Here is a 26498-nt window from a genome sequence, read left to right as displayed (position 1 = left end):
CCAACACAAGAGATCAAAGCACAATGAAAAGCCATTTAACCGCTTCAAATCTATTCTGAAATCCAAAGTTAACCCAGAAAATCAAGAACCACCACGAAATTGTTTCACCACCTCCAAATCTGTCAGAAATTTACAGCTGCCTCGAAAAAGCAAGAACCATAAATGAAAAGGTTACAATCTACTAAGTCTATCCCAGAAATTTAGCTTAACATGAAGCAGGACACACAACACCACGGATCAATTCCCCCATTTCCCCAAATCTGTCCCGAAATCCAGCATCATCACAAAGAGCAAAATCACAATAAAGAAACAAATCCCCCACAATCAAAACTATTCAAAACCAAACTATCCAGTAGGAGTAATGCAAAGAAGACAAATCAGGTTCCAAAACTTCTCAAATCTATCCCATGGAATCAAAATCGCTACAACGAAGCAAAGCCACATCGGAAACCCATCACGAACCTCCAATCGCGGAGCATAAAACCGAACTCAGAAACTCAATCAAGAAATAGGGACACCATTCGGAATCATTATGCATCCAACTCCCCATCTACCTCCCGAAATCTACACCTACAGAATGGATTACACTTGCCTTCCTTGCGATTCGGAGAAGCGGTTTCGGCTCCGGAATGATTCAAACCCTCCACACCACTAGCCCCCGTCAATAGCCCTAGACCGCAGAGGTTGTGCCACCAATCGCGCTCTCGTCCAAGTCAGAAGACGCGCCGGCGGGGAAAAGAGGAGAGGTGGACGTTGATCCAGTGAGAGGAAGAGATGGCGGCACCGAAGAGAGGGGTCGAGGGTGAGGGTTAAGAGAGAAAGCCAAGAGATTTAGGTTTTCTTTTCTTTTGATATAGGTCCATTAATTTAAACTTAGGACTAACCCATCTTAATTTAATATTCCATCCGGTTGCTCCCAATGCCTGATGGGTTAACCCTCATGTCATACATGTTTCATTCCGATCCTTTTCCTAGAAATTTTGATAAGTCCAAAATTGTTATAAGGTATATATATATACTTGCAAAACTACTCTTAATAATATATTTATTAGAAATAATCTTGAAATGGTTGATATCAGATAATTTTAATAGTTGTTTTGTGTAAAACGCTACTTTAAAATGTTTTTATTGTTTTAACTTCTAGGAGTAGTTTACATATTTCTATTAAACACTTTTAACAATGATTTATGTAAATTGCTATCATAAATTGACTCTATTGCTCTAATTTTTAAGATTGATTTTGAAACTACACTTGTTGCATAATTTTAACCTAATGAATTAAGATGATTCGCTCGTCTGTCTTCGATCATTTTCTAAGCTTTAAGTTTATGCTTCATATAAATAGCCGCCTCTTTTGTCGTTCATTCCAGACCATCATTTTGGTTGCGATTCTTCGTCTCGACGCAAATAATTATGACATCTATATATATAAGTACTATGGTAGTTTTCCTGCCCAGCTTAACCGTGATTTACACCCTTTGAATATCTGTGGGGCCGGACCAGGGGGTCGTTAAGGTGACGGTTCCACCTTTTGCAACTATGGTGATTTTCCTACCATTAGTTTTAATAAAGGGGGAAGAGATACTATTGCATTTTTTAAAATTGATATTAATAAGGGTAGAACTTAATTTAGCATACAAAGCTCTAGAAGATTATTTTAGTCCATAGATAGTCTCTCTTTGTCGGCAAACCTTTCCTTCATCTCTTTGATGGAGCCGAGGAAATTGCATATATATATTTTTTTCTTCTAGCTCCCCCTAAATAAAGACATTTTTTGACATCCATTTGGTACATTGGTCATCTCTTGTTAATGGTGAATGATAAAAGGATACTTATGGTGTTCATCTTAGCCATTGGAGTAAATATTTTTGTGTAATCAACACCATAAGTTTGGGTGTACCTTTTGCAACAAGCCTAATTTTAAAGTGATCTATTGAATCGTCGCTCTTGTGCTTGACTTTGTAGATTCATTTACACCCTACTTCTTTCTTGCCCTTGGGTAGGGTTGTAATTTCCTAGGTCTTATTTTTTTAAAAAAAATACATCTAACTCTTCTTGTATTACCTTTTCCATTTTGGATGTTCATTAGTCTCATTAAAGTTCTTGGGTTCTTGTACTTAGTTAATGTCACTTAAGAGTACTTGGTGACTTAATGAAGTATTATTAATAGTATGATAATTAGCAATTAGATAAGATGTAACCTTAAGGTTGTGATAATCTACCTATTTAGATGGAGATAGCCTTTGCCTTGTGGATTTTCTGAGAGAAGGCAAAGATGGTGAACCAAGTTTCATTTTTTGATTCTGAAGGAGTTGAGTTAATTTAAGATTAATCTCCCCTTGCTCAAGTCTTGCTTCAGTCTCTAAGGGGTTAGGTTCACCATCTTGCAAAAAAATTTCATAATCATTTGAAATAGTAGTTTTTCTTATTCTATGAGATCTTCTCAATATTATTTTTTTGTAACTCATTTGCATCAGATCTTTTTAAATTAGTTTAAGGGATGTTTTGTCATGTTGTTTAGTGTTGATATGATGCTATTCAACAACTGGAACAACACTGGATAAAGGAATATTTACAGATAAGGGAATATTTATCTTAACTTCCTTTATGTCCACATTTTATTGTTTGTCACACCCACTAACTTCATCATTCTCAAGGAATTTTGCATTATCAATTTATACTATTATTGGATTATGGTTAGAATAATAAAATATATACCCTTTATATTTCTTTCGGTGGCTAATAAAGTAGTCACTAACTATTTGATAATCTAACTTTTTTTCATGTGGATTATAAACTCTTACTTTTGTCGGACAACCCCAAACATGCAGGTGTCTTAAGCTAGGTTTCCTATTTGTCCACAACTCAACAGGAGTTTTTGAAACTATCTTACTAGTAACCCTATTAAGTAAGTACATTATTGTTTTTAAAGCATACATCCACAATGATTTGTGTAATGATGAATTACTCATCATACTCCTGACCATATCCATTAATGTGCGGTATGTCTGTCTGCCACATCATTTTGTTGCGATGTGTATAAGCATAATATATTTTGCACATATGTCATATTTTTTCAAGAATATTTGTAAATGGATCTCGATATTATCCTGTTTCATCATACTTCCCATAGTATTAACCCCCTCTATTAGACCTTATAATTTTTACTTTTTTTAATCTAATTGTCTTTCAACCTCATTAATGTAGATTTCAAAAGCATCTACTACTTGAGATTTTTCTTTAAGTAAATAGTCATTTCCATAACTTGAAGTCAAAACATCCACATACATTAGTGTGCATTATTTTAAGAAGTTGAGTGATTCTTGTGGTTCCTTTCTTATTATGTCTGATTTGTTTTTCCTTAATACATCCACACATAAATCAAGATCACTCTACCTTATGTAGAATTTCATTCTTTATCCATCTTTCTATTCCTCCTTTGGATATGTGATCCAAATGCTATGTCATAAGAAAGTAGAACTTTCATTAAGCATATTATACTTTGTTCCAATATTTTGATGCACAGTAAGGATTCAACAAATTTACTATCAAATTTTATTTTATATAAATCATTAGTAAAAACTCCAAAACCATTAAGTTGTGAATTCTTATATAAATTAAGACAACATTTTCCAAAATTAAAATCAAAATCACAAACATCAAGTTTTGAAAGAGAAATAAGATTCCTAGAAATTGAAAGTATATAAAGAGTCTCTAATAGATCTAAATAATATTTAATATCTAAGACCAAATGATAAGTCTCTATGCTTTCAATTGGAGCCTTCATACAATTTCTCATATATAGAAATTCTTAGTTTGATTTGTGGTGTGGATTGTAAGGAATCCTTGTATCATATTGGACACATGAATAGTAGCATCAGAATCAAACCACCAAATATTATGAGGAACATTAATTAAGTTTCATTCGAAATAAACATAAGTTTTTAATATACTTTTCTTTTTGAACCAAGTTTTGTGTTTAAGACATTATTTCTAATAATGTCCTTCTTTCCTATAGAAATAACACTTATCCTTATTGTGCTATTTTTTATCAGTCTAAAGAACTTTAATAGATTTTCTCTTTTTCTTAAAACTTTTGGCTTTTGTTTTTAGTGGTTTAGTTACGAGCTCCTTGAATAGTGAGATTGATGGAATGACTTCCTAAATTTTTAAGGCTATTTCTCTCTTGAATAAGTTTGTTTATCAAATTATTAACATTCCATTTTTTTTAATAGTGTTATAGTTAATTTGAAAAATACCATATTTAGGAGGTAGTGAGTTCATAATACACTGAACCAAGGAGTCATCCATAGTCATTCCTAAAATCTTTAATCTTACTATAATATAGTCATCTCAATGATATGTTCTTGCATACTACATGACCCATTAAACTTTATGATCATGAGTTATACTATTAATGTATCAGTGACTTATCAATAAAATGAAAACGTTCTTCCATAAACTTTAAATATTCATTTGCATTTTTTTCTATAGAATGATAATCTTAATGTTGTTTGTGATAATCATTTGCACAATCATAAGGCTTAATCTGTTAGACTATTCTCATACTTTATATTTAAACTTCTCTTTCTCACTGCTTTAAGTAATAGCAAAAGTCAAGATTCAATATACCTAAATGAAAATTGACTCTTATTTCATTCGGAGAAGTTTAAATCATTAAACATAATAATAAAAGAAGCTTGCGAATAAAGAGAAATGATTGTAAATCAGACATACGAATTCAAATATAACATTAATATATTGTAATACACCTTTGAGCTGATATTATAATATAGTATCAAAAATAAATGCCTCATATTATTAAGAAATTAAAATTTTTAATCAAATACAAATATCATCTTTAGATAAACAAAATATATTTAATTCAAGAATTTTTAATTTTTTTCGTTTACGTCACTAATCATAAAAAATTAATTTTTCCTTTGGGAAATTCATAATTTTAATGATCAATAATCTAATTTATTTATCAGTTTTAGGCATTTTATAAGTATGATAAATAAATAATTATTTTATATATGACAATTAATTATTTTAGTTTGGTTACTTTGGTTATCACAAACCATCTTAATTAATATAAAATCATGCGTATATTTATAACATAATCATAACCAAATCTTAATTATTTTTAAAATATGCATTACATTAACCGAATTCATAAATGGTAATAAATCAGTATATAAATTTATATAGACATTATGTCAAGCATGATTAAAGATATTAATCATTATTATACAATAAAAGATTAATTTGTAGGGTTCAAGGTTTTAGTTTCAGTAAAAATCTAAATTGCCAAGTGCATAGGATATGATACTATATGTTAATTAACATGATCATTATATTTATTATATTATACAAAATGGATCTTAAAATCTATATGTTTTAGATACCTACTGATCCGGTGGTAAGTGTTGAGACCTTGACGTCCGCTAGAGGGGGGTGAATAGTGTCTCACCCAAATCGTCGCTTCCTACAATGGTTAGTGTGCACAGCGGAAATACAAGATAAACACTAACAATAGAAAGCAAACATAACACATTGATTTAACGTGGTTCGGAGATAAAACTCCTACTCCACGGCTGTCCGTAAGGTGGACGATCCCGATCCGTCGGTGGATGATTCCCCGAAGAACTTCCGGCTAGCTCGCGTAGCTCCTTGTGGGTGGAGAAACCTCGCCACAACCTCGTACAAGCACGCTAGATCACTTGGGCACTTGGAGACTCTAATTAGGGTTAACCACCACTAATTTCGTCAACTTCAACCAAGCTTCCAATGCTTGGTTATATAGGCCACGGGTTAGAAAACCCCGCCTACCAGTCGACTGCCCTTCGTGGAAATTCGACCGTTGCAGCCCAACGGCTCGATACCAACCCTCTGTTCGCTACCAGTCGACTGATGAAACCACCAGTTGACTGTTACAGTACTGGTACAGTAACGCTACAGTACTGCTACAGTAAACCCTAATTTTGGGATTTTACCCCGAGTACATCCACTCAGCACTCGTTCTCGCCCGACCAACCTAGACCTAGCCTTCTAGCTTCCTCCATCAGCCTTGCGTCCCTCAAATGCCTCCCCACCCTTCACGTCTTGCCTTCTGGAGCTTCCATCGGCCATGTCATTGTTGTCGGGTCTTCCTTTGCCAAGAGGTCGCGCCTCCGGGACTTCATCCATTGCCAAGTCACACTTGGACTTACGTTGCCAAGACTACATGCTTGGACTTACACCGCTAAGACTCATCCTTGGACTTTCCTCCTTTGCCAAGATCACACTTGGACTTACGTTGCCAAGACTACATGCTTGGACTTACATTGGCAAGACTCACCCTTGGACTTTCCTTGTTGTACCTGTATCCTGCACACTCACAATGCATATCAAATACAACAATAAATCTAACTTAAACCTTTTCTCAAACATCAAAACCTAGGGTACCCAGATTACTCCAACAATCTCCCCCTTTTTTATGTTTGGCAACCCGTTTAAGTTAGGGAAACAATATAGCAATACATATGCAAATAAATATATGTAATCTACACATGCATAAATCATGGAACCTAATCCTAGGCTCCCCCTTCACCTAAGCTCCCCCTTGAGCTAGGATTTCTTGCAAAGATAAACTTCTCCCCTTTTACTAATAAATGAGCAATCGCTCCCCCTTCACCTAAGCTCCCCCTGGAGCTAGGATTTCTTGCAAAGGTATGTAAGTTTTCCACTTAAACCTAAACTTCTCCCCCTTTGCCATACATCAAAAAAGAGCTCCAACAATATCTCAATTATTGGACTCTTTGACCTCTAATGACCATAAACATCATGTATTAATCCCCGATAAGATTACATACATGTTCACCACTCTTTTGGTCATTTTCTAATGCTTGAAAAATATTTTCAGACTGTATCAGTCGACTGCAAGAAGTACCAGTGGACTGCTCCTATGAAAACGAGCTTACAGAGACATTCTGTGCTCATGAATAGTGTTACCAGTCGACTGATAACTGTACCAATCGACTGGTACACTATTCATGAAAAAATCAGCCTTTTCTAGTCAACTTCAGAAATGCGCCAGAAATTCCACAGACCTCCAAAAATCCCCAAATTTTGTGGAGAGGTCTATTATATCAATATCTACTTGGGAAAAATATATATATAAATATATCTATCACCAATCCCAAGATTGACACAAAACACAAAACTAGCTAAAAAGTTCAATTGAACCTTGACCTAAAGTCCTAGTTTTGGCTTCCTCTTGATGTATTTGCCCATACTAAACCATAATGCATCACTAGCATTAGTTTATATGGAATCTATACATCAAAAACTAATGTTCATGCAATATGAACCCAATTCATATTTCTATGCATGAAACTTAACTCAATTGTGCCAACCCACTATGTTAGAGACTTAAGTCCGTCTCCTAACCACTTGCCACATTTGATAACCCATCTACCATGGGTCCCAAAGGCTCTTCCTAACCTTAGGAATCTTAACCTTAGTCACCTCCCTTGGTGACTCATCCACTATGGCTAGGTCACTTCGATGCACCTCGGGTGACACTTGGCCTACTAAACTCACCTTCTTAACCTTAGACACCTTGTCTTTGATTAATTTCTTCTTGTCCTTAATCTTGGACACCTCATCCTTGCTATAATTATATGCTACCCTAGCATATTCCTTCTTATTGGCCTTGGATGACTCTCCCTTGTCCTTGGTAACATCTCTCATACCAATGTCATGTGCTACCTTAACACTTGACCTCCTTTTGGTCTTGGAAAAGATTTTTATATTTCTAAAGCGTAACTCCCCCTAAAAATATGGTCAAACTTCTATCATTGCACCAACAATGACTTGGGGTTCCTAAATAATTAGGAAAACCAAAACTCGAAGTTTTGAGGTTCAAAATTCAATAATGAAACTAAACCTCAACCGAAACTTCACTTTGGTTTTTCTTAACCAATCCATACTTGTTTTCATCATGAAAACTCATGTAAACATTATTTAGGGTATACTTTATCAGGGAAATATAGTTTTCTATGAAAATACTTCCTATTTTCAAAGATTGACATAAATTTGAAAACTCTCGAAAACTTCAATGTTTTTTCCTAATTTGTATCTAACTTTCCAATGATGATTACTATCAAAAGATAGTCTTCACCAAGGTTTTTCAAAAGTATTTTGAAATCTTTTTCAAAACCAATATCCAACCACGTTCTTTGGGCTCAAGGCACATGACTTGTACATTAGCTTTCCCAATGATTGGAAGACATATAATTATGTGTTTTGATGAACCTAAAACTCAACAAGATGCACTAGATCAACATCTTGAGTTTAGTTCACCATTTTAACATCTCACTTGTATCTAACATGTATTAAAACACATACAAATCACCTTATAGTTCTTTGTGATATGTATATTTGGTCTTGCCTAAACTAAGGGATCATGCATATCTATCTAGGCATTATGAAACTTGTGATCATCCACCTAGGATGTCATTTGTTATAATCCCACTTATTGGGATATTTACCATTCTTAATAAATGCCTTTTGTCCTTATTTATAAGGAAATTAAAATAATGCATGATGTTTTATGGCATACATCAAAATAAGCAATTTTTAAAAGAAAAACATGCTATAACTACATGATGTATGTATGACATGACATGATATTTTTATGTTTTTCATAATAAAGATGAATGAAAAAAATAGATATGATGTCATGACATATGATGGGCAAACAAAACATGACAAATTAGTATACATAAGATACCTAGATTACCTATCTAAGTATCCTTAAACCTAACAAACTTAAAATTTTACCCTAGATTGCTCATGATTTCTCATGAAAATGCCAAAACCCCAACTTGGCATTAAATTAAGTTCAAATCCTCAACGTTTGACACATTTTACTCTTCCAAAGAGTAAACATTTTACATTAGGACCTAGATTTCTCTTAAATCACTAAGAAGATACCAAAATCCCAACTTGATATTTCTTATGATTCTCCAAATTGTGCCAATTTAATTCAAAGATCCTTAAGATTTGGCACATGTTACTCTCTCCAAGAGTGATAATTTGGATTAAGGTTTACATTTCCCTTAATTCCATAATAAAATGTCGAATTCCAAATTTGGCATTACTTTTGCTTCTTTCAAGTGTGTCAATTTAAATTAGATTCAACTCCTCAAACTTTGACACATTTTACTCTTTCAAAGAGTAACACTTATCATCCTTTTCATTTTCAAAGGTTAACAATAACCTTGAAAATACTCTCAAGTGTCAACTTTAATAAGGTTAGGTTACCAATTTGAGTTGACACTCTCTAAACCCATCTAGGGTATCGAGAATATGCTCCTAGGAACCCAAAACCTATTGGTGCTCCTTGGATGCTCTAGGTACTCACTAGGGATGACTTCCCTAGATACCTTTCTAAGGACCTTTCTAGGCTTCTTAGAACCCTTGGTCACTTCTACTAGGTCACTTCTAGGAATAACTTCCCTTGTAACCTTCTTTGTGACTTTGTTAGACTTCTTAGAAGTCTTCGTCACATTGGTCTTGCTAAAAGTACTTTTAGGGATTCCTTCCCTAGTATCTTTGACTTGACCTCTAAACCTAGGGTTGGTCCCATAACTATATGGAACCCTATGAAAGGAAGTCACATCCTTCTTGGCTTTAGGTTTGTATCCCAAACCTATATAGCCATTGGATGTCTCTTGTCTAGCTTTTCCTAGGTTATGCTCATTTTGACCCCTAAGAATATTTTCCATTCTTGCTAGGGTTCTTTCTAAATTATCAAGTCTTGACCTCAAGACTTGGTTTTCCATCATTGAATCCATAGACTTGGATTTTTCTTGACCCCTATGAGCATTTCTATATCTAAGCATATATCTATAATCCTTAGAGTTAATGCCTAAATTGTTATACACCTTCCTAGCCTTAGGTGTGATAAATCTAGCATGAGGAGGAATATATTTACCCTTAGTGTCATCATGCTTCCTACTTTCATTATAATTAGCATTAAAACGATTTAAATTTGAACTAGCATTCAAATTAGGGTTTACCACCCTTACCCTTGAAGCTCTCTTCTTCTCCCACTTCTTCAAGTGCACCAATTTCTTGAGCTCTCCTCTCCTTGGGCACTTTGTGTGGTAGTGGCCCCACTCACCACATGTAAAGCACCTAATATGCTTCTTCTCCTTCTTCTTCTTCTTTCTACAACTCACATTAGTTTCTAAATTAACTTTAGTGAGTTTAGGGTTTACCTCCTTTACCTTCTTGAGCGAAGGACACCTACTCTTGTAGTGCCCCATCTTACCACACTCAAAGCATTTGATGTGGTCCTTTGTGCTCTTCTTGGTAGTTGAGGTGGAGGGTTGAGCTTCCAAGATCTCCTCTTCCTTGGATTGCTCTTCTTCCTCTTCACTTGAAGATGTGGACGGTTCCACTTCTTCCTCCCTTGATGATGTGGATGATACCTCCTCATCTTCCTTCTCCTTCTCGGATGTTGAGCTCGTGTCAACATTCGATTGGTCCTTCTCTTCTTGGACCAATGAACCCTTCTCCTTGGGCTCTTCCAATCCTTGGATTTTTGTAGGGTCTTCATGATAGGCAATGATCTTTTTCCAAAGATCACTTGCATTTGTGGTTTCACCTACACTCAACAAAATATTAGAAGGTAGTAAACTATGTAAAATTCTCGTTACCTCTTTGTCCGCCTCCGATTGCTCCCGTTGCTCTTCGCTCCAATGCCGAGGTCGGAGGCGTTTACCCTTCTTGTCCGTAGGAGCTTCAAATGGGTCACTCAAGACAACCCATTGGTTCCAATCCATTTGGAACCATGTCTCCAACCGTTTCCTCCAATAATTAAAGTCTTCTTTGTCGTACGAAGGTGGAATTCGGATATCCCATCCGAGCGGTCCTTCGGACTCCATCTTCTTCTTCCTCTAGCTTCTTGCTCTCTTGGCGGTTAGTCCGTAGAAGAGCGACCTGACTCTGATACCACTTGTTGGGACCTTGACGTCTGCTAGAGGGGGTAGAGGGGGGGGTGAATAGCGTCTCACCCAAATCGTCGCTTCCTACAATGGTTAGTGTGCACAGCGGAAATACAAGATAAACACTAACAATAGAAAGCAAACCTAACACGTTGATTTAACGTGGTTCGGAGATAAAGCTCCTACTCCACGGCTGTCCGTAAAGTGGACGATCCCGATCCATCGGTGGATGATTCCCCGGAGAACTTCCGGCTAGCTCGCGTAGCTCCTTGTGGGTGGAGAAACCTCGCCACAACCTCGTACAAGCACGCTAGATCACTTGGGCACTTGGAGACTCTAATTAGGGTTAACCACCACTAATTTCGTCAACTTCAACCAAGCTTCCAATGCTTGGTTATATAGGCCACGGGTTAGAAAACCCCGCCTACCAGTCGACTGCCAACACATGCAGTCGACTGCCCTTCGTGGAAATTCGACCGTTGCAGCCCAACGGCTCGATACCAACCCTCTGTTCGCTACCAGTCGACTGCACCAGTCGACTGCACCAGTCGACTGATGAAACCACCAGTCGACTGCTACAGTAACGCTACAATACTGCTACAGTAAACCATAATTTTGGGATTTTACCCCGAGTATCCACTCAGCACTCGTTCTCGCCTGACCAACCTAGACCTAGCCTTCTAGCCTCCTCCATCAGCCTTGCGTCCCTCGAATGCCTCCCCATCCTTCACGTCTTGCCTTCTGGAGCTTCCATCGACCATGTCATTGTTGTCGGGTCTTCCTTTGCCAAGAGGTCGCGCCTCCGGGACTTCATCCATTGCCAAGACTACATGCTTGGACTTACACCACTAAGACTCATCCTTGGACTTTCCTCCTTTGCCAAGATCACACTTGGACTTACGTTGCCAAGACTACATGCTTGGACTTACATTGCCAAGACTCACCCTTGGACTTTTCCTTATTGTACCTGTATCCTGCACACTCACAAATGCATATCAAATACAACAATAAATCTAACTTAAACCTTTGCTCAAACATCAAAACCTAGGGTACTCAGATTGCTCCAACAGTAAGGACGGGGATCCTCGTTGGCGGGAGGTCAACGACACATGGAGGTCAATGGTCAAGAGGATCAATCCCAAAGTCGTGCCGAGCGGACTGGCGGGCCGACCGAGCATCCGGTCGACCGAACATCCGGCCAGGGGTCTCCCAGCCCGGACGAAAAACAGCCCGACCAGGGGTCGGGTTTCCGATGCTCAAGGCAAAAGAGTCTATTGGCCGAGCGGACAGGCCGCTCGGCCGAGCCACAGGACAATAAGACACAATTCCATCCGAGCACATAAGCAGGGCTTCCCCGCCCCGGGCCGAGGTATGCGCATTCCCGGAGGCCATGAGCGCCGAGCGGCTGGTCCGCTCGGCCCGGGAACAGGCAAGAGCGCAAAGGGACAAAAAGGACAATTGGTAACATCATCCTCGAGACACCTGCCGCCGACAAACAGCATGGTCGGCAGCCGGAGCAAACAGAGTATCGTACGGTGGAATTTTCCACCGTCACATCAGGGATATGCTCGGACGATTGCGAAATGACGTCAGACATGCTTTTCTGACACAACCCTACTGAGGTATGTTTGGGGAACCGTGCATGCATCTAGAAGCGTGTCCGCGCCTCCCTGGGGTCCTTGACCCCCAAACTTCGGCGGAGATAGGCGATTCTCATCACTGTAGCCACAGTAGCGTTACTTTGCTCCTCTTCTTCACTGTCTGACTTGAGCATCAGAGGGTCGTCACCGGAAAACCCCTCCCGGCTCGGTTTCTTTGCAGGTTCGCCGGAGATCCACATCCCCAGTCGGAGACAGCTGAGAGTGTCACATCCTCAGTCTCCGTCGACTCAGCGCTCGAACAGAATCACCTACGCTTGATAAAGAAGCTATTATAATATAATTATTTTACATATATAATTTATTTATTTATTTATTTATTTATTTATTTATTTATTTTTTTTGAAAACACTCAAATTTATTGGAGCAAGGATCTTATGATGTTTTTAGTGGACCAGATCAGCAGGTGAGGATGATTGAATTTCTCCGATCACTATTCCTAATCTAGGGACAACGGACCAAAACAGATTGGATCAGAGAATCCCGTCAGAATTGATTGATGATGGAATAATATTGTTTTATATATATATATATAAAACCATTATTTAGTAATAAAAAGAAATTATTATCTAACTAGTACAACGTACAAGGTTCATTAGGATTATTCGAACTAGTGCACCAATTACGTTCGAAACTTCTCTATCAGAACGAACTTTCCTGATACCATATTAAAAATTCACAAGAAGTTTCTTGGAATCTGAATTCACAAATACTCTCTTTTATATTCACAAAATATGTTACAAGGATAGTTTAAAAATACATAGGGTGTGTTTGATTCAAGATTATTCTTGACAATCTTAATTATCCATTTAAAGTTATCAATGAAAATCTTATTTGATTTAAATAATCGATGATTCCCGAATAATGTTCCATGCTCGACACGTCAGCAAAAGGGACATACAATCCGGAATCGGAAAACCTCGAAAAATTAAAATTTTTCTTGATTTCGGGGTTAAGGAAATTTTTTTTAATCCAAAATACCCTAGAATAAGAGAAAAAAATGATAAAAAAAAAATATAAAGAAAATACAAAAAAAATATAAAAATAAAAAACTTTTTTAAAAAATAAAAAATTTTAAAAATAGAAAAAACATAAAAAAAATTTAAAAAATAGAAAAAACATAAAAAAATTAAAAATTATAAAAAATGGGAAAAATAAAAAACAAAAAAATATAAAAATATAAAAAATTTAAAAAAACAAAAAATGTAAAAAATAATAAAAATCATTAAAAATAAAAAATATATTAAAAATAGAAAAAATTTAAAAACAAAAAAAAATTAAAAGTAAAAAAAAATAAAAAACTTTAATTTTTTTTTAAAAAATAAAAATGAAAAGAAATTAAAAAAAATAAAAAAAATACATAAAAAAAACGTGAAAAAAGGAAAAATAAAAAAAAATCATAAAAATAAAAAAATGTGAAAAAGAAAAAAAATAAAAAAAACGTAGAGTTTTAATAATAATAATAATAATAATATGATCCGATGGTAAGAATTGGGGGCCCACATAGGGAGGGGTCAACGACACGGGGGAGTCAAGGTCCCGGCTGAGCGGGGGGAAGCAACCTGGCCGACCGGCCGGATAAATCCCGGGCCGGCGTGTAGATAGCTCGACCTCGGGTTGAGCTTCCGACGCTCACAAGCTCCCTTATAGCGGAACCGTCGTGTTGAGCGGCCGATTCGCTCGGCCGAACCGTAGGTCAACCAGATCGCACTCCCGTCCGAGTATTTGACCGAGCAGCCTTCTCGCCCGGTCCGATGCGCATGCGCACCCGAGCGTCTTGGACGCCGAGCGGGCATCCCGTCCGGCCCGGTAAGAGACAAAAGACTTAGAAGAGGACAAAAAGGGCAGCTAGTGATATCATTCTCGAGACATCTGCCGCCGACAATCAGCATGGTCGGCGGTCGTGCTGTACCGAGGATCGTACGGTGGAAGTTTCCACTGTCGTGGCAGAGATATGCTCGGACAGTTGCGGTATGGCGTCAGACACGCTTTTCTAACACAACCATTCCGAGGTATGCTTTGAGGAGCTTGCACGCCTCGGGAAGTGTGCACGCGCCTCTCCGGGGTCCTATATAAAGACCTCCGGACTTCGACGGAGGTATGCTTTCCTCATCTACTGTAGCCACAATCTCGTTATTTTGCCTCTGCTTCATCTCGCCGTTGTCTGACTTGAGCGTCGGAGGATCGTCGCCGGGAACCCCTTCCCGGCCCGACTTTGTTGCAGGTTTACCGGAGGTCCACGTCAACGCGGAGATCACCCAAGGGCAGCAGAGAGCGCCACATCTCCAGTTTTCGTCAACTCAACGCTCGGACAGGATCAAATTGGCGTCGTCTGTGTGAACGCACTGAAGCCGAGCAGAGAAGATGGAAGAAGTTGGACGCCAACTCATGGTGACGCTCTCTCCCGAGGAGTTTGACGCACTCATTCAAGCGCGAGCTGTGAAGATGGTCGAGCAACAACAGAAGGCCCAAGCCGAGCGGATAGCGCAGCAGGCCGCCTCGGCTTCTAGGGGTCGAGCGACAATGGAGGACCGACAGGAACAATACTCTACCTAGGCATAGAACAAGGGGCAGACCGGCACACCAGGAGATGCGCCACCCGCCCCTATTCCGTTCCACTGGGCACTGTTCCAGACTCTGTCGGAGCTGGCCCTAGCCAACCAGGGATCGCCCGATAAAGCGCCCGTGCGGGACGCCAAGAAGGGGAAGGCGCCGCGTGCAGAGTCATCCCCCGAGAGGGTCAATCGCCAGTTCTCCGAGGTAATCTTACAAGACCCTCTCCCGAAGCATTACACTCCCATATCAATCGAAGAGTATAGCGGTACAACCGATCCGGACGACCATCTCAGTAAGTTCGATAATGTTGATACTCTTCATCAATACACCGACGGAGTCAAATGCAAAGTCTTCCTCACTACATTGTTCGGTTCGGCACAACGCTGGTGGACCAACAGGTGGTGACTCCAACCGAGCCCGCAAGTCGTACGCCCGACGACTGGAAATTCATGTTGTGGGCTGGAGCCAAGAGAAGGCGAATGGGCCGACGATCAACTTTGGTCCTGGCAACCTCGAGGGAGTCGAAGTGCCGCACGATGACGCCCTCATCATTCGAGCGGTAATAGCAAACTATACTATTCATCACATCTTTATTGACACAGGGAGTTCGGTCAACAACATCTTCAAGAAGGCGTTCGACCAGCTCCAGATCGACAGGGCGGAGCTGCTACCAATGACCACGCCCTTGTTCAGATTCACCGGTAACGAGGTTCAACCAGTCGGTCAGATGAAGTTGGCCATTTCGCTCGGGGAAGAGTCACTCAGGAGGACGCGAACCGCTAACTTCATCATTGTGGACGCTCCCTCGGCGTACAATGTCATTTTGGGCCGACCGGCCCTCAACGAGTTTCGGACTGTCGTCTCAACTTTCTATCAGAAGATCAAGTTCCCCGTGGAAAACCAAGTGGGTGAAGTTAGAGGCGATCAGTTGGCAGCACGGCGTTGCTATGTGGAGATGGTGCGAGCCGAGTCGAGGTTCGCTCGGAAGGCCCCCCGTATCGAGGTAAACGCTATAACCAAATAGCCACCTACTTTTGTTTATGAAGAAAAAGATGAGGTACAGATCCACCCTGCCCGATCAGAGGCCACGACGTTCATAGCCTCCGACCTGGAGGCAAGCCAGAAGGAGAAGCTGACCAGATATCTCCAACAAAACCACGACGTCTTCGCGTGGTCGACGCACGAGCTGCCAGGAATCTCGCCGAGTGTCGCACAGCACAAGCTACATGTCCGGCCGGACACTCGCCCCGTCAAGCAAAGAAAGCGGGACTATAGTGCCGAGCAGAACGTCATCATACGGGTGGAAGTCGAGAAGCTCCTAGAGGCCAACCATATACGCGAGGTATAGTTCCCAAGCTGGCTCGTAAATGTGGTACTAGTCTCCAAGACCGACAACAAATAGAGAGTCTGCGTCGACTTCTGTGACTTGAACAAAGCGTGTCCGAAGGATTTTTACCCGCTGCCCCGGATTGATCAAATGGTGGACTCAACTGCCGGGTGCGAACTGATATGCATGCTGGATGCTTATCAGGGTTACCACCAAGTGCCGCTCGCCCAGGAAGACCAAGAGAAAGTTAGCTTCATTACGGCGGACGACACCTACTGCTACAACATGATGTCAATCGGACTAAAGAATGCTGGAGCGACGTATCAGCGGCTCATGAACAAGGTGTTCCGGAAGCAGATCAGGCGGAACTTGGAGGTATACTGATCCTGTCGGGAAGCTGAGAAGACGAACCTGCCAGCATGACATGGATGGAATGTTGACCGCATCTCCATAACCCGGAGGGTGAGTTGTCTTCTGTGTTGACAGAATCGCCAAAAGTCCTCTGGTCAATAATCCCTACAGCCAGCGACCAGGTCACCCCGGTCTCTGGTACCTCGGTGCTCGAGGCGAATCCCACAAATATATAAGCAGCTGAATACTAATAACAGAATAGTGAAATAAATGCAGGAAAGGTACAGTAACGTACCTTGGCCACGGGGGGAGCCCTCAGATAGATGGGTGAACTGATCGCGCTGTTGATCGAGACGTCACGACCCTGACGAGTGGATGGATGTGAACCCGCTGAGGAACCAGATCTGAGGGTGACGGCACGGAATCTGGTGAAGCCTGGATCCATAAAGCGGCATGTAGGTCGGGATATGACAACGGCTCGCAGGCCGATATACGGCACGCAGGCCGGATAGTACAGATAACTCACAAACATAATAATGGTGCGAAGAATGAAATACCACGGCTTGATGGCCGGAACCAAATCGGCTCGCAGGCCAAACATCATCTTAGCCCGAAGGCCGGAGTAAACAAACCTGAGCTCGCCAGATGGCGGCTGTCCAGAGAGTGACAGAGGCTGCTAAGGGAGGCAAAGGCGACACCCACAGCCGTTGGAAACGACCGTGGTGATGGGAGACGCCGCTAGCCACTGGGGGAGGTGACGCCAGATGCCAGCGGCGACTGTGGCCGTGGGAGGAGGTAGTGAAGGCTGCTGGCGGTGACTGCAGCCACGGGAGGAGCGACGACAGTGAACGGTTGTGGCTCGTAGGACAACGACAGTGGCCGGATGTTTCTGCCGGCGAGAGGAGAGGTGAGGGAGAGAGGAGGCAGCCTCCCCTTGATGGCATCCGTGTCGGCGAGAGGAGAAGACGATCATGTCGGGGATAGGAAGAGGCAGAGGAAATGGCCAGAGGCGAGCGCTGCCAGCGGATCTCTCCGGTGGCGGCGGCAAGAGTAGAAGCCTCTGCTTCGGTCCATGATGGCGGCGGCCGAGTGAACCCGAGGGAGGAGATGGCGTCTTCGCTCACGAGGGAGGGAAGCGGCTAAGATGTTACTAGGTGACGTCAGTGTGAGGGAAAGCTAATGGCGTTGGCTCTTGCGCGAGGATGGCGGCAGGGAAGCATGACCCCCCTTCCTCTCTGTGCTGGGCTACGACGGAGACCAAAAAACACGAACCCGACCCCTTCCCAAAGTGAACAGTGCTCTCCTTTTAAAACCAAAACCTAATTTGATCCCAAATGTCCAAAATGCCCTCCTCTTTCCTCTAAATCTCTCTTCTGCCCCTTAATTACATCCGCATCACAAGCCTCCCCTTCAAGTCTAGTCGAAGGAGGCGCAAGTCTGACTCACTAGACCAAGCCCAAAACAGAATCGCTACCGAACGCGAAATCATTGGGCTCATCTTATCATGTTGAACGAGTAGCTGTGGTGATGTCGAAAAGTGACATCGAGCGAGCGACAAGAAATAATGTGGTCCAGGCAACAAAAATAATGCTGATCGAGTAAAAAGACAGGCGATCGAGCAGAAAGACAGGCGATCGAGCCGAGCGCACGATCAAAAAGATACCGCTCAGGCAATCGAAAAAATGCAAACCGAGTAATCGAGAGAGCGTCGTGCGAGAGATGGTAGCGATGCCGAGCGAACTACAAGAAATAATACCAAGTCGACAACCAAAACGATGCCGAGAGAGCGGCAGAACGTGATGCCGAGTGGGCGGCAGAACGCCCAACGAGTGAAATGATAGTCGACCGAGCACCACATGGGATACCGAGCAGGCCGAGTGACCGAGTAAGTGATCGAGAAAATGTCGTCCAATCGACCGTAAGATGCTGACCAGGCAATCAGAAGGATGTCTGGGTAGACGTCGAGCGGCTGATGCCGAGCGCACAAACGCAAAGATAACGACCAGGTGATCAAAAGAATATCGATCGTGTGGATAGAAGCCGAGCAGACGATGCCGGGCGCGCAACCGTGAAGATGCCGACCTAAGGACCGAACGGGTGATGCCGAACGGGTGACTGAGAAGATTTCGACGAGTCGACCATAAGATGCTAGCCAGACCATCGAGAGAATATCGAGCGTTCGAATAGTCTGTGTATAGCCGAACGGATGGCTGAGTAATACCGGTTAGATGACTACAGGAGTGATAAACGAGTGGCCCAGAGAATGCTGACCGGGCGATCATAAAATGTTGATCCGTCAATCGAATAATACCGAGCGAGATGATGATGCCCAGGAGACGATTACAGGAGAACGAAAAATACGGAGTTGGCGTCCCAGTGGGTGTGAGGCTCATGCAACAAAAAGGCCTGGAGCCCGGGAGATGTCCCGGTCAGCGAACAATGGAGATACCCTAGTCCGAGACCATTTGCGATAGCTTGATAAACTAGTTCATGCGCAGTGGAGACTGCTCTACCCCGAACGGGGGAGATAGAAGATCTGATAGGCTGGTCCGAGACCAGTGAAGACACTAGACCCCGAACGGGGGAGATAGATGCTCTGATAAGCTCGACCCCGAACGGGGGAGATAGAAGATCGGATAAGCTGGTCCGAGACCAGTGACGACCGCTCGACCCAGAACGGGGGAGATAAAATATCTGAAACTGGTCTAATATCAATGATAATCATTCGACCCTGAACGGGGGAGATAAAATATCTGATGCTGGTCCGAGACCAGTGAAGAATACTCGACCCCGAACGGGGGAGATAAAATATCTGAAGCTGGTCCGAGACCAGTGACGAACGCTCGACCCCGAACGAGGGAGATAGGACATCTAATAAGCTCAACCCCGAATGGGGGAGAAAGAATATCCGATAAGCTCGACCCCGAATGGGGGAGATAGATGCTCTGATAAGCTTAACCTCGAACGGGGGAGAAACAATATTTGATGCACTAGTCCGTGCAGTCGGGTTTTTATAGTCGTCGATTCGACTCTGGGGTTTAACGTCGCCACTCGACGATCTTCAAGCCGGGGTTTTTATAGTTGTCGGTCCGACTCTAGGATTTAATGTCATTGCTCGATGGTCTTCAAGCAGGGGTTTTATAGTCGCTGGTTCGACTCTGGGATTTAACGTCGCTGCTCGACGGTCTTCAAGCCGGGGTTTTATAGTCGCCGGTTCGACTCTGGGATTTAACGTCGCAGCTCGACGGTCTTCGGGCCGAGGTTTTATAGTCATTAGTTCAACACTGGGATTTAACATCGCCGCTCGATGGTCTTCAAGCCGGGGTTTTATAATCGCCGATTTGACTCTGGGATTTAACGTCGCTGCTCGACGATTTTCAAGCCGGGGTTTTATAGTCGCCGGTTCGACTCTGGGATTTAATGTCGCCGCTCGACGGTCTTCAGGCGGTTTTTATAGTCGCCGGTTCGACTCTGGGATTTAACGTCACCGCTCGACGGTCTTCAGGCATAGCTCACACCCGACCAATCGGCACGGGGTCTTCGGCATCGAGCCCGTGGCTCGGATAATATACGGCCGACCGATCGGTACGGGGTCTTCGGCATCGAGCCCTTGGCTCGGATAATATGCGCCCGGCCGATCGGCATGGGGTCTTCGGCATCGAGCCCGTGACTCAGATAATATACGCTCAGTCGATCGGCACGGGGTCTTCGGCATCGAGCCCTTGACTCGGATAATATACGCTCTGCCGATCGGCACGGGGTCTTCGGCATCGAGCCCGTGGCTCGGATAATATACGCCCGGCTGATCGGGACGGGGTCTTCGGCATTGAGCCCTTGGCTCGGATAATATACGTTCGGCCGATCGGCACGGGGTCTTCGGCATCGAGCCTTTCGCTCAGATAATATACGCCTGGCCGATCGACACGGGGTCTTCGGCATCGAGCCCTTGGCTCGGATAATATACGCCGGCCGATCGGCATGGGGTCTTCGGCATCGAGCCCGTGGCTCGGACAATATACACCTGGCCGATCGGCACAGGGTCTTCAGCATCGAGCCCTTGGCTCGGATAATATACGCCCAGCCGATCGGCACGCGGTCTTCGGCATCGAGCCCGTGGCTCGGATAATATACGCCCCGTCGATCGGCACGGGGTCTTCGGCATCGAGCCCGTGACTCGGATAATATACTCCCGGCTGATCGACACGGGGTCTTCGGTATCGAGCCCTTGGCTCGGATAATATACGCTCGACCGATCGGCACGGGGTCTTCGGCATCGAGCCTTTGGCTCAGATAATATACGCCCGACCGATCGTCACAGGGTCTTCGGCATCGAGCCCTTGGCTCGGATAATATACGCTCGACCGATCGGCACGGAGTCTTCGGCATCGAGCCCTTGGCTCAGATAATATACGCCCGACCGATCGTCACAGGGTCTTCGGCATCGAACCTTTGGCTCGTATAATATACGCCCGGCCGATCGGCACGGGGTCTTCTACATCGAGCCCGTAGCTCGGACAATATACACCCAGCCGATCGGCACGGGTTTTCGGCATCGAGTCCGTGGCTTGGATAATATACGCCCGGCCGATCGGCACGGGGTCTTCGGCATCGAGCGCTTGGCTCGGATAATATGAGCCCGGCCGATCGACACGGGGTCTTCGGCATCGAGCCCGTGGCTCGGATAATATGCGCCTGGCCGATCGGCACGGGGTTTTCGGCATCGAGTCCTTGGCTCGGATAATATACGCTCGGTCGATCGACACGGGGCCTTTGGCATCGAGCCCTTGGCTCGGATAATATATGCTTGGCCGATCGGCACGGGATCTTCGGCATCGAGCCCTTAGCTCGGATAATATATGTCGTGCCGATCAACACGGGGTCTTCGGCATCGAGCCCGTGGCTCGGACAATATACGCCTGGCCGATCGGCATGAGTTTTCGGCATCGAGCCTGTGGCTCGGATAATATACGCCCGGCCGATCGGCACAGGGTCTTCGGCATCGAGCCCTTGGCTCGGATAATATGCGCCCGGCCGATCGGCACGGGGTCTTCGGTATTGAGCCTGTGGCTCGGATAATATGCACCCGGCCGATCAATATGGGGTTTTCGGCATCGAGCCCTTGGCTCGGATAATATACGCCCAGCCAATCGGCACGGGGTCCTTGCTCAAGAAATGATGATAAATATTATGACCGAAAGAGAATGTAACTGAAAAACTGACCTACCGACCAGCAGAGGATCTGACTTAATTTCTCGATTCCCGAATACCCGTGGAGTGAGGAGGATACGATATACTCATCGCAACTCATCAAGGCTATGAGGATGGCGGAACTTTCCGGGTCATCCGTCTTCACGTTCCAAACCAGGTGCGTTCCCACAGACGACGCCAATTTGATCCTGTCGAGAAGCTGAGAAGACGGACCTGCCAGCGTGACGTGGATGGAATGTTGACCGCATCTCCATGACCCGGAGGGTGAGCTGTCTTATGTGTTGACCGAGTCGTCAAAAGTCCTCTGGTCAATAATCCCTACAGCCAGTGACCGGGTCACCCCGGTCTCTAGTACCTCAGTGCTCGAGGTGAATCCCACAAATATATAAGCAGTCGAATACTAATAACAGAATAGTGAAATAAATGCAGGAAAGGTACGGTAACGTACCCTGGCCCCGGGGGGCACCCTCGGATGGATGGGTGAACTGATCGCGCTGTTGATCGAGTCGTCACGGCCCTGACGAGTGGATGGATGTGAACCTGCTGAGGAACCAGATCTGAGGGTGACGGCACGGAATCCGGTGAAGCCTGGATCCGGAAAGCGGCATGCAGGCCGGGATATATGATAACGACTCGCAGGCTGATACGCGGCACGCAGGCCGGATAGTACAGATAACTCACAAGCATAATAATGGTGCGAAGAATGAAATACCACGGCTCGATGGTCGGAACCAAATCGGCTCGCAGGACGAACATCATCTTAGCCCGAAGGCCGGAGTAAACAAACCTGAGCTCGCCAGATGGCGGCTGTCTAGAGAGTGACAGAGGCTGCTAAGGGAGGCAGAGGCGACACCCACAGCCGTTGGAAGCAACCGTGGTGATGGGAGACGCCACTGGCCATTGGGGGAGGCGACGCCGGATGCCGACGGCGACTGTGGCCACGGGAGGAGGCAGTGACGGCTGCTGGCGGTGCCTGCGGCCACGGGAGGAGCGACGACAGTGAATGGTCGTGGCTCGTAGGACAGCGACAGTGGCCAGATGTTTCTGCCGGCGAGAGGAGAGGTGAGGGAGAGAGGAGGCAGCCTCCCCTCGACGGCATCCGTGTCGGCGAGAGGAGAAGACGATCATGTCGGGGATAGGAAGAGGCAGAGGAAATGGCCTAGAGGTGAGTGCTACCGGCGGATCTCTCCGGCGGCGGCGGCAACGAGAGCAGAAGCCTCTGCTTCGGTCCATGATGGCGGAGGCCGAGTGAACCCGAGGGAGGAGATGGCATCTTCGCTCGCGAGGGAGCGAAGCGGCTGAGATGTTACTGGGCGACGTCGGTGTCGTCAATGTGAGGGAAAGCTAATGGCGTTGGCTCTTGTGCGAGGATGGCGGCAGGGAAGCATGACCCCCCTTCCTCTCTGTGCTGGGCTGCGGCGGAGACCAAAAAACACGAACCCGACCCCTTCCCAAAGTGAACGGTGCTCTCCTTTTAAAACCAAAACCTAATTTGACCCCAAATGTCCAAAATGCCCTTCTCTTTCCTCCAAATCTCTCTTCTGCCCCTTAATCACATCCGCATCATATACGTAGATGACATACTCATTAAATCACTTCGAGCGGCCGATCTGTGTGCAGATATAAAAGAAACCTTCTAGACGCTGAGAACGTACGGAGTCAAGCTGAACCCCAGAAGTGCCTGTTCGGTGTCAAAGGCGGACGCTTCCTGGGATACATCATCACCGAGTGTGGAATTGAGGCGAACCCTAGCAAGGTGAAGACATTGCAGGATATGCCGCCACCCAGAAATCTTAAGGAAGTTCAGTGTCTCACCGGTCGGATAACAACATTATCGCATTTCATCTCCCGGACGGCCGACCGAGCCTTGCCCTTCTTCAAGATTCTGTGCCGAGCTACTAAATTCCAGTGGGATGAAGAATGTGACCGGGCATTCGAAGCTTTGAAGGTTTATCTGAACTCTCTGCCTGTATTAGCCAAGCCAATTATCGACGAGCCGCTCCGCGTCTATTTATCATCGACCGAGCATGCTGTTGGCTCGGCGTTGGTACGGTCGGACGATGAAGAACAGCCGGTGTATTTTCTAAGTCACATTCTGAAGGATGCCGACGTCTTTATGCGGAAGCCTTCGGCAAACTGAAGGTCGGTTTCCTAGAGGTGGTGATACAGAAGATCCCCCGCGCGGAGAATCAGGCTGCAGATGAACTGGCTAAGCTACCCAGCTCGATATCACCGATCGTCATCGAGCAGCCAGTCGAGCAGGTGTCTCTGGTCACCCACATCGACCGGATGGAGGGACTCACATTTCCAAATGACTGGCGGACGACTATAACAGAGTTTCTGAAGTCAGGAGCAATGTCGTCCGATCGGTCGGAGACGCATCTGCTCAGAAGGCGAGTTGGTCGGTTCGTCCTCATCGACGACCAGCTCTACAAAAAAGCATTCTCCAGGCCTCTGCTTAAATGCGTTGGCCCGGAGGATGTGGACTATATTCTGCAAGAGGTACACCAAGGCTCATGCGGCGGGCATCCGGGCGGTCGCTCGTTGGCGAGGAAGATTCTTTTGGCAGGCAACTTTTGGCCAACTTTACAGGAGGACGCCGCCCAGACAGTCGCCACATGCTTATCCTGCCAACAGTACTACAATTTCTCACATCGTCCCGCGGAAGAATTAAAAACTTCCATGGTGTTCTGCCCATTCGACCAATGGGGTATGTACATTGTGGGGACCATTTCCAATGGCGACCGGACAGCGAAAGTTCTTGCTAGTTGCAGTGGACTATTTTTCCTAATGGATTGAAGCTGAGCCGCTAGCTAAAATAACCGAGGAGATTGTCAAAATATTTATATGACAGCATATCATCTGTCGGTTCGGCATCCCGCGACGGCTCATCTCTGATAGTGGGAGGCAGTTCTCGGGTCAACAACTCAGGGAATGGTGCGAGGGGTACGACATCCAGCAAGCCTTCACCTCCGTAGCATATCCCCAAAGTAACGGGCAAGCCGAAGTCACCAATCGGGAGATCTTACGAGTTCTTCGGGCTCGGCTCGACCATGAAGGTGGCAGTTGGGTGGACAAGCTGCCCGGGGTATTATGGGTGCTCCGAACGACGCCTAAGGAGGGAACAAGAGCGACCCCCTTTCACCTGGTGTACGAGGGAGAAGCCATCATCCCGGTAGAAGTCAGGGTAGAATCCGACTGGATCAAAGGCTACGATGAGAACAATGCTGAGCGGAGGTATTTAGAGCTGGACCTGGTGGACGAGACGCGAGCCAAGGCCGTCATTCGGTTGATGGCGTACCGGCAGAGGATGAAGCAAAGCTACAATAGACGGGTAATTCCCAGATCTTTTCAGGTCGGCGACCTCATTTGGAAGAAAGTCAAGCATGTCGGCGATGTGACCAAGCTGGGAGCTCCTTGGGCTGGGTCGTTCAAGATTGTAGAAAAGCTCCATTCGGGCACCTATTACCTCGAGGATGAAGATGGATGGAAGCTAGAACGATCGTGGAGCGCAAATCATCTCCAGCCGTACCGAGCTGGATGAAAGGTGTGCCATTGTAACTCATAATATTCAATCCTACTATATCTTTTGACCGCAGGAGTAAAATCAAAGAAAACCAAGGATACGAATAATTTATGTTGACCGAAGACCGTCGAGCGGCGACTTTAAATCACAGAGTCGGACCGGCGACTATAAACCCCATGGCCCGAAGACCGTCGAGCGACCGGCGACTACAGGGGGGTCCGAAGATCGTCGAGCGGCGACGTTAAATCCCAGAGTCGGACCGGCGACTATACCCCGGGCCGAAGACCATCGAGCGACGACGTTAAATCCCAGAGTCGGATCGGCGACTATAAACCTCCCGACCCGAATACCGTCGAGCAGCGACATTAAATCCTAGAGTTGAACTGGCGGCTATTGAAAAGCCGACTTATCGCCGATCAGCCTCTGTAATGATTTGGCCAGGGCATCGCTTAAGCTTAACAAGACTCATGTGGTCTTGTACTCGATTGCCGAGCGGCAGTTCGGAAATCAAAAGACGCTCCCACGAATTCGGTGAAGATCAAAGAAGCGGATAACCCGCACAAATACACACAGCAGAGGAACAGTAAAGAAAGTTCATTAAACCAAAAAAGGCAAGAATACAAGATAAGATAGGTCGAACGACCAGTACATAAGCCATGACTTCACTCTAGGTAATTAAAAATATCATCCAGAATCATGATTAGAAGATCAGCGTGATCCCGGACGGGAATAGTGAAGTCCTCAGGAAGCCGACCCTTGGTCTTCAGGTAGTCGGCCGTGGTCGTAATGGCTAACTCAAATGCATGGACGAGCCGATCACATGTTTTCTCCACAAATTTCTCCGAGCAGATATAGTTCTGCTGCATGATAGCAGC

The 26498-nt window shown here is 44.8% G+C and overlaps 1 protein-coding gene across 1 annotated transcript; it reads left to right on the top strand.

Annotated features, from left to right (window-relative positions):
* The first annotated feature begins 24386 nt into the window (after nucleotides 1-24386).
* LOC121979500 lies at nucleotides 24387-24896 on the top strand. The gene has a single exon (XM_042531489.1). The coding sequence runs from the start codon at nucleotides 24387-24389 to the stop codon at nucleotides 24894-24896; it is 510 nt and encodes a 169-aa protein (XP_042387423.1).
* Nucleotides 24897-26498: the final 1602 nt, after the last annotated feature.

Source organism: Zingiber officinale, chromosome 5A (genome assembly GCF_018446385.1).
Source record: "Zingiber officinale cultivar Zhangliang chromosome 5A, Zo_v1.1, whole genome shotgun sequence".
Classification (NCBI taxonomy): Eukaryota; Viridiplantae; Streptophyta; class Magnoliopsida; order Zingiberales; family Zingiberaceae; genus Zingiber; species Zingiber officinale.
The sequence above is the reverse complement of the archived record's forward strand: the minus strand, read 5'-3'. Positions and strand labels throughout refer to the sequence as shown.

Coding starts and splice junctions, on each gene's coding strand:
- LOC121979500 (XM_042531489.1), top strand. CDS start 24,387: ATGGAGGGACTCACATTTCCAAATGACTGGCGGACGACTATAACAGAG.